This window comes from Cucumis melo, chromosome 4 (genome assembly GCF_025177605.1).
Source record: "Cucumis melo cultivar AY chromosome 4, USDA_Cmelo_AY_1.0, whole genome shotgun sequence".
NCBI classification, from domain to species: Eukaryota; Viridiplantae; Streptophyta; class Magnoliopsida; order Cucurbitales; family Cucurbitaceae; genus Cucumis; species Cucumis melo.
In genome coordinates, this window is record NC_066860.1 from 18,671,409 (window position 1) to 18,680,592 (window position 9,184).

General features: G+C 35.7%; 1 protein-coding gene across 1 annotated transcript; it reads right to left on the reverse strand.

Moving 5' to 3' along the window:
* Positions 1-2,870: 2,870 nt before the first annotated feature.
* LOC103501986 (probable GTP diphosphokinase RSH2, chloroplastic) lies at positions 2,871-7,198 on the reverse strand. Its single transcript, XM_008465772.3, has 7 exons — positions 7,073-7,198; positions 5,984-6,853; positions 5,698-5,883; positions 4,185-4,645; positions 3,912-4,070; positions 3,489-3,831; positions 2,871-3,382 (listed from the first exon to the last, which is right to left on the reverse strand). Exons 2-7 carry the CDS (start codon positions 6,740-6,742, stop codon positions 3,089-3,091), a joined length of 2,202 nt encoding a protein of 733 aa, XP_008463994.2. The 5' UTR covers positions 6,743-6,853; positions 7,073-7,198; the 3' UTR covers positions 2,871-3,088.
* Between the last annotated feature and the right edge of the window lie 1,986 nt (positions 7,199-9,184).

Genomic DNA, 9,184 nt, shown 5'->3' on the forward strand with positions numbered 1-9,184 from the left:
TTTTATAAACATGATAGGTAATTCAACTTCGTATGATTAACCTTTTTTTCCTCCAAAAATCTAAGCCAATTGAACAATCCTCCAAATTGGCAACTTGTTTGAATATATTTCTTGAAATGAGCACCCAAGTTATCCACTTTCATACTATTGTAGAATATGCATCCAAATATTCATGGATGCCTTCATTGAATATATCTCTCATCAACAAATCCTTCAAAAGAAACGCAACCATTTTAGAAATCTTTTTTATTTCTTAAATCAGAATAATGTTGTAGGTAGCATATAGCATCTAAGTTGGGGATAATTTTTGGATTATTTGCAAAAAGAACAGTCCCTTAGAGTTGTATTAATTTGAGATCATTTAAAGAAAAAGGCAATTATAAGTGAAGCAACATTTTAGGAACAAGTTAAGATTAGGAGAGAAAAGAGAGTATAAATGCATTCAAGAGTTTAGGTGAATCAATGTTATTGTTGACAGCATATCCACTGTCCTTTGAAAATATGCAACTTTGATTTTATTTGATTTCTTCCCCAAATGCCTGCAATTTTCAACCTCAAAAATATTGCTTAACAAAGGCAATAATAATATAAATATTAATGTTAACACACAAACACAAAGCTGAAACCCAGTTTGATTCTGTTGTTTTACCTATTCAGTAGCTTTCTCTTTGTCACCCCCAAATTATAACACTTTCCTATCCTATCACCCCCAAATTCTGTTGTCTTACCTATGCAATTGAAGACTTACAATTGAATAAGAAGAGGAAAAAAAAAAACTCTTTGAGAAAGCAATCTGGCAACAAACTTGGATGATGACCTCTATATAAACAACTTCATCGGCATCTTCTAATGCTGTGGTGTTTCTAGTACAAGATCCACTATATCCCTTACTATCTTCTTAAGCTGCTTCCCCTTTCGATCATCACTTATAAATCTCAGCCATCCGATATGCCACGTACCCTCCATATCTGATCCCCTTCCCCACTATGCTATGCTTCTCCACACCCAATCTTTTCAGTCCTTCTCCTACACAAATCGCTTGAAACACATCCGACATGTCGGTTTTGTTGGTGCTGGGTATGTACAAATTGAAGCATCTTGACAAGTCTCTAACTTGGGAAAGGAATTGCCATTTGGATTTGGAGTTCCCACCGAAGCAATGGATTAGAACAGCACAGGGCCTTTTCGGGTTTGTTTGTTTGATGTCCAGAATTGCATTTTTGTACCTGTGTCAATCCAAATGCTGCTTGGTGACAAGTTGCAGAGTATGAGGTCTAAACCATGTTTTGAGTACTGAAATAGAGAGGGAGAGGATAAGATGTAGAAGGATCGAGAGAAAGAGGCATGGAAAATGGAAGAGAAAGAAGGAGAAGACATCGAAGCTGAGGTTTAGAGGGAATTGTGATTTTTGTGAGAGATGAGAATTGGGATATAGAAACAGATTACTCTGTTTTTAGAAACCGGGTTTCTTTTCTTCATTTTTTTTAAAAAATAGAAACAGAGGCCTTGAGTTCATGTCATGTTGACAAAAATGGAGACGTCTTTGTTTTTTTTGTTTTGTTTTTGTATTGTAGTCTCTTTTGCTCTTTTGTATGATTATCATAAACATGATGTCGAATAATGTTGCCTCTGCTCACACCAAATCCCACGAGCTAAGACCAAAGTAATCCTAGATCGTGCATTAGATGATTCGACACATTGACTATATTGCAATCTAAACAACCCACTCTAATATTGCTAATGTGCATCTGAGACCATGGACTTCAATCGATAGCATACCTACACCATCACCATCACCATCTCACAAGGTAGACAATCTTGTGTGTTTAGCCATACAAAATAATCAAGTGATATATTAGGCATCAAAATGTACGCAACTCCACACCACATCATTACACCATATCATTGTGTTCTCTCGACTGTATGATCAGCCCAAATGCACACACAAGGAGATGTACTGACCTGCAAAGATATACACATCAATAAACCATTTATTTATTATTATTTATTTTTTGAAAATTTCTGTTAAAGGTTGCATTTTGGAGGTATAGTGAGTGTGAAAACTATATGCAAAGTGTTGCCATGAATATGAAAGATGCCTTACTTCCAAGCCAAAGACACTTTTCACAGTTGTTGATTATAAATAAAATAGCTCCTTTCATGTTTCTACTTTTTTCCGCTTTTTGGACGGCTACGCTCATCATCTGATAACAGCCTTTCCACATAGATTACTTCATCCATGCCCACTATTTTTTCCTCCCTATAAAAGTCTCCTCTTTCCCCATCTAGTTTTTGCTCAACAACAAGCAGCAACTTTTTTTTTTTTTTTTTTTGATAAAACCCAAAATCATGGATAGTAACTACTGCGCTTACGTGAACCAGAACTCGTCTCTGAGACCACTGGCCATTGTTTTGGCTCTTGCTTCTGCAGTGGCGCTCTCACCATTAAGATCCTATGAAACCAGTTGGAGCTCTGGATTTGTTGTTCCACTAGTTCTTTTGGGACTTATAATTGCCATTAAGACATCATCATCTTGCTCATCCACATCCAGAGATTCTGCAATTCTCCCTTCAGATCATCCTTCATGGGTTCTTAAAATTGGGAGCTCCTCTTGGGGACTTGCAGGGATCTTAATGATGTTGATTCTTGGGCTTTCTTGGCAAAGTTCTGTTCAAGAATTCCTCTGGAGATGAGAACCAAAACCGATTTGAATTCCTAATTTTGTACGACTTTTATAATCTTGTATTGTTCCCACCAGATATGGATTAAAATGCATTGATATCGGCTTGAATAAATGAGTATGAAATCTACTCTTCATTTGGAACTAATGAATTTTCTTTGAAATAGTGCAGCTTTAGCCTTGAAATCCTTAAAAGGCAAATAAAATTATATAAACATAGCAAATGCTAATAATCAGTACATCACAAGTAGTAATCTAAAGCATATATCATAACAGTTGAAACCCGATTACATTGAATGCATACCAGATATGTACAAATATTTATAATTATCTACAAGAGAATCTGATCCACAATTTGAGCATGATATTTGTGGTGTAATCATAGCATAGGAGCAACGAAACAACTGTCAGCTCCTCCAACCCGCAGGCTGTGGTGTTGCTACAGTAAAGCCTCCCTCGTACATTCGCTGGATTTCTTCCCGGTATTCAACCAACAACTTGTCGGGTATTGGTGGGGACAATTCCACCACATCACCCATCTTCAGCTTGCACTTGGGGTCACTCACAGGTTCATGGTTCAGTCTTGGTCTCAACTCTTCCTTCATCGGGAACCTATAATGAGCCCATCTTGTGCTTCCTCTTCCTGCTCTTTCTAAAAGATCCATCATCGTCGCGTCAGCTGGGAATTCCTGGACCGACATCTGGTGATAACCAAAACAAAGCAGTTTCCAATTGTTAAAAGTCGTACTTCCGCACCAAAGCCAGATAACAAACTTAACAGAAACAACTTGAATAATAATTGTAGACCTTTTCGTTTTCAATCATTATGACAAACAGAGGTCCATCCTGAAAGTAGCGAGGTTTGTAAGAGTAGGAGCAATCAGACGAGTGAAAAGGGAACTTGCAGGGTGGTTTGACAGAACCAATAGAAGGTCGATCTTTGTTCATGGTTTCACAATGCCAGGTGAGAACCCATCTAGCCCATTCAACCATCTGAAGCACAAACGAAGAGTGCTTAGAATCACTTTCCTTGTATCTCCAATGAGCTGCAAACCCAAACTCGGCTTGCAAATGCATCTCCTTGGTTCGAATTTGAACTTCAAGTGGAACATCGCCTTCACCCCTCACTACTGTGTGTATAGATTGATACCTGAATACCAGCAACTACTATAAGAGAAAAAAAAATGTAGAGTATGCATGAAGCCCTTAATATTGCTTTTAGATGAATACCCGTTCAACTTCGGTTTACTAATGTAGTCCTTGAGCTTTCCCGGTACATTGGGCCATAACTGATGAACGATTCTCAATGCTTCATAGCAGTCCTCTTCATTTTCAACAATGAGTCTCAAACCGTGAATATCATGGATTTCATTCACAGTCAAATTCTTTCTACAAAACAAATTACAATCGAACTGAAAATCAATCTCCTGAACACAAGCTGAAGAAAATAATAGTTTGCAGAGATGAAGAGAAAATGAGACAGCTGAATGGCTGAAGGCGTACTTCAACATTTTGCGGTGAATGCTGTAGACACTTTTGTGCCGCCCAGTAACGTCATGGTAAGAGATTCCTTTATCCTTAAGAGCTCGCTCTAGTTTTTGAGTTGCAGATAATATAATTGCTTCATCATATAAACCCAATAGCTTGGAGGACAAATCTTTATGCTGTTCCAAGTTAAGATGCTTAAAGCACATGTTTTCTAGCTGTTCTTTCCAAGTGTAGATTCCAAGACGATTAGCCAAAGGAACAAAAATCTCCATAGTCTCCTTTGCAAACCTCTGCCGTTTGATCGGTGGTAATGCATCTAAAGTCATCATATTATGTAGACGGTCTGCTAACTTTACGAGAACAGCCCTTGCATCAGCCATAGCAAGGAACATGGTGTGCAAGCGGTCTGCCTCAACCATTCTTTCGGCTGTATCATGTTCTCGAGCAAGCTTGCTTAAATGACTTAGCTTCGACACCTAAAACAAAGGTAAAAATAAAAAACAAAAAAGTGCTAGATTAGGATCTCATTCCTCATCTGACAATGTTTTCTTTTCTTTTCTGTTCTTTCCTTTCCTTTTCGGGAGTGGGTGAAAGTGGAACCATTCAAATCTTGATACAAACAAAGAAATCAGATTTAAATCAAATGAAAGAAGTTGAAAAGATGCAATGCCTGGAAGTTGAAGAGTTATTTGGACAACCCAAAAGTCATAAAATTAAATGTTTATTAAAAATTTATGTATTTATTTAATGTTTGTTTTCATTTATTATAGTAGTTGAACGGACATCAAATTAAATGTCGTGACCTTTCATTTAATAATTTAATTAGTATAAATAGAGTTGTAATTTCTACATTTTAAAAGAAAATTGGGATGAAATGATATTTGAAAATTCTAAAATGTAGAATTTTGTTCTTGTGTGTTCTTGAGATAGAATGCATGAATATTTCGAGCATTCAAGTGAGAATTGATCTGTCTTGCTTGTGGAGTGCTTTGAAGATTGTGGGTTGATGGTAATTTCTAACTTTGTCCAATCCTCGGTTTCTTAGATCACCTAAGTAACTTGAATCTAGTCTTAGGGGTTGAAATCAAATCGATTTGGGGCTGTTGGGGTTGTGTTCTTTGAGTCTTGTTGTTTAATATGGTTCTTAGATCCAATGCCTAGGGGTTTCATATCAGATCTCTAATTCTAGAAAGAGATGAGTGTTATCTGATATGAGTTATGAAGCTGTTAGTTGGTTATCTTAAATGAATTGTGATAAATACCCATTCACTGATGAGAAATAATATATCTCTTTCACCAATCAATGCAAAAAATATAGTAAGAATGTATAGAAAAATGAAATATGCAAAAGAGTTTTCTTATCCAAAAACCTATAGTGTGAACGTTAAATTTACCCCAAATTTAAGACCAGTGCAATTTTCTTCATAAGAAAACATAACAAGTTTTTGCCATTATGATTCTATGCCTAAGCCTAAGCCTAAGCCATCTATTTGATAACAAAGAAAGTGCGGATGGTGCAGCGTCTTACCCCTTCGACCAAATCAGCAACCTCAGCTCCAAAAGTTCCCAATATGTAGTCATGAGTCACAAAAGAATCATCAATTGTGTCGTGCAAAAGCCCTGCAGCAACTACTGTGGAATTAGCACCAACAAGCGCAAGCATCACTGCTGTTTCCACACAATGTTCCAAATAAGGATCGCCACTTGCACGCATCTACAGAAGAACAAGAACGCCAAAAAAAGGAAATGTCTTAATGAATATTGTTAGCACTCAACGCAATCACAAAACTGTTAATATCAATAGATAACATTACCTGTCCCCTATGTGCTTTCTCGGCCTCAAAAAAGGCCTTGACCACAAACTCATCACAAAAGATTTTGTGCTTTGATTGTGCACTTAGAAGCAAATCCTTCGCATATGACTCAGAGTTACCTTCCGTAATGTTGTCCTCCATATTGAAAGTCAGTTCATCTCCAAACAAAGCAGAAGAGCCCACATCTAATCCGTCACTAGACACCTCCAATCTCGGGGAATCATAATCCACACATGACCCCAATGCATTCCTCGCAAACCCACTAAACAACCTGTTGGTACTTCCTCGTCCATGAAAACTACCATCCCCGCTCCTCTCCCTTACAGTCCACAGTGGAGGGGTTCTCGAAGCCGACCCAAGGCCACAACTACCACAGGAAACCGGACCCTGGAACACAGATACTGGGCTCTGATCCCGATTGAAAAACGAGCCAATGAATTTATTTGGGGAATAACGGAACGAGGAACTGAATTCTTTAAGCTCATCCCCTTTATCATGCCTAAAAGAACCCAATTCATCTCCACCACTCGAAATGCTAGCGGACGAGGAGGAGTGCCTGGGCGCACTTGAAGAGAAGAGACTGGACAACCCGCCGACCATGGGTTTTTGCGATGAAGCGGCGGTGGAAGACGCCAAGGACGAGGACCGAGAAGTAAATTCCAAATCACAGGAAGCATGAGAGTTGATCTGGCAAGGGTGGGGCGAGGAACAAATAGTACTGGGTGGGCTGGTATACAAAGCTATAGTCGGTACAGCCATGGCCTCTTTGACACAAATTCCAGTAAACAACAAGAGCAACGACAACCAATGGTAAAGCAGATTAGGGGAATTGTTGCGGTAGTAAAAGGATGGGAGAGACGCAAGCTTTATCTGTAGGCAATCAAATGAAGTTGCTTAAAAGTACAAAATTCAATAATAAAAAAGAAAAGAAGTAGAGAAAAGAAGCAAAGAATGAACAAAATTTTGAAGGTGAGGGAGAAAACTAATATAGTAGGGAGAAATAGAAAGAAGAAAAGTAGGAAATAAAGAGAGAAGAGATGTAAAAGAGGAAGGGATAAAACCTAATTTAGAAGGAGAAGGGTGTGATACCTCTTAGATTGAATTGAATTGGAAAGGATTGGATTGGAGAGAGTGAATGTGGAGAAGAAGAAAACACAGCGGGTGAGTTGTTGGTTCTGTGAATTTCTAGTAATCTCTCCCCTCTGTGTATTTAGAAGTTAGAAATTTGGGTCGTGGGGGAAGTGAAGTGGGAGAGTTTTGAAATTACTATAATACCCTTTTTTGAATTTTATCAATCAATCAATTATTATTATTATTATTATTATTATTATTATTATTAAGGCCAAAAAGGACAGCTCCTAAACTAAACAAATACAAAGTTAACATTTCTCCTTCCCATCAAATTCTCGTGTCTATTATATATTATTACGGTTCCATATATAGAGTGAGTGGTCACCTTTCGTTCATAATAAAATTAACTTCCACCCATTTCAAACTCTCCGTCTCCACATCACACCCAACTATCAAACTTTCCTATAAATTACTTTCTCAAATACATACATATTTCATTTCTACTATATATTTCCAATGCCCACACCATATTTAAATCTTCATCCTCTCCTCCATAACTATAAAGGAAAAAATAAAACATCTAATTCTACAATTTCCTCCAATTCCCTTTTAACTCATAACAATAAAAACTCTTTGTTAATGACACTTTGTTATAGACTTTCTTTTTCGTTTAGTCCTCAATTTCATAGAAATAACATATATTAAAAGAAATTTAGCTCTATCTTCATTATACAATTATTTTTCCGGTTTTTTTTAAAAAATATAACAAACCAGCAAAATATTTGTTATGTATAAAACAATTTCCCGAAAAATACCAAAAATATCCCAGTTAACACATGATTAATAAGCCACAGGTGCGCATGTAATTCTTCTTCTAAATGATCATAATACGTAATCATGTATTATATGATACACGATCTTGAACAAAAATCGTTCAAATCTTAGTACACGATCGTTTAACTCTTGGTACACGATTGTGTACCAAATCTAAATGATATTAGTATACGATCATGTACTAGGAGCTAAACGACTAAGTATAAAATCTAAACAATATTGGTTGACGATCGTGTACCAAGACCATTTATATTTAGTACAAGATTGTATACTAATATCATTTAGATTTGGTACACAATCGTGTACCAAGAGTTAAACGATTGTGTACTAAACGATTGTGTACTAAGATTTGAACGATTTTTGTTCAAGATCGTGTATACCAAGATTTTTTATATTTGGTACTCGATCTTGGACCAAGATCGTTTAGATTTGGAAGAGAAATATATGAGAGATGACCAATATCGTTTACCAAGTAGAAATTTGAAGAAGTGAAAAAAGAAAGAAAAAATATGAGAGATGACGAAGAAGGAAGAAATTCTAGAAGAGGAAATGAAGAAATTACGAACAAGAACAAGTGGGAAATGAAAAATAAGTTAATAATATGGAAGAAAAGATGAATAAATCACAAATATGTAGAAGAAGAAAAAAGTGAAAATCGTGCGCAATATTCAAGGAAAAGCCTGAAATTTATGAAAATATCATAAGATTCTTGATTTTGTTACACAGACGTAAATATTTTAATGTTTTGTTTATATTTATGAAAATTAACGATTATTTTTTTTATATAAATGTTGACAGTTGGATGATCATCTTTTTTGTTAATACTTTTTTAGAAATTATTAAATAAATTTGAGTTGTTATAAGTTAAAATATTTGTAATTAATTTTAAGAACATTTTTAAATATAACAAAATGAATCAAAATATTTACGAAATATAGCAACATTTCAAATTCTATTAATGAAAAACATTGATAAACTTTTATTAGTGTCTATTAGTGATTTATTAATGTCTATTTATAATATAGGTGATGGTTTTTGGTCATGCACAACGGAAACCAAATTTGAAACTTTACCCTAATTGGTCTTAATAATTAAAAGGAAACCATAAAATTTATTTTCTGTCATGAAAACACTTATTATGACAGTTTTTTCAAACTATCATAATAAACTTTCATTGACATGTGGAATAATGACTAAAAATAACTGTCAAGAATTTTAAATATGACAAAATTTAACTATCGTCGTAGGCCATTTTTCTAGTAGTAGGGCTAAAGAAATACATACCTCAGTAGCTCT

Coding starts and splice junctions, on each gene's coding strand:
- LOC103501986 (XM_008465772.3), bottom strand. CDS start 6,742: ATGGCTGTACCGACTATAGCTTTGTATACCAGCCCACCCAGTACTATT. Junction 4,646..5,697: donor TTGCTGATTTGGTCGAAGGG/GTAAGACGCTGC, acceptor CCTTTGTTTTAG/GTGTCGAAGCTAAGTCATTT. Junction 3,832..3,911: donor AGTAAACCGAAGTTGAACGG/GTATTCATCTAA, acceptor GCTGGTATTCAG/GTATCAATCTATACACACAG.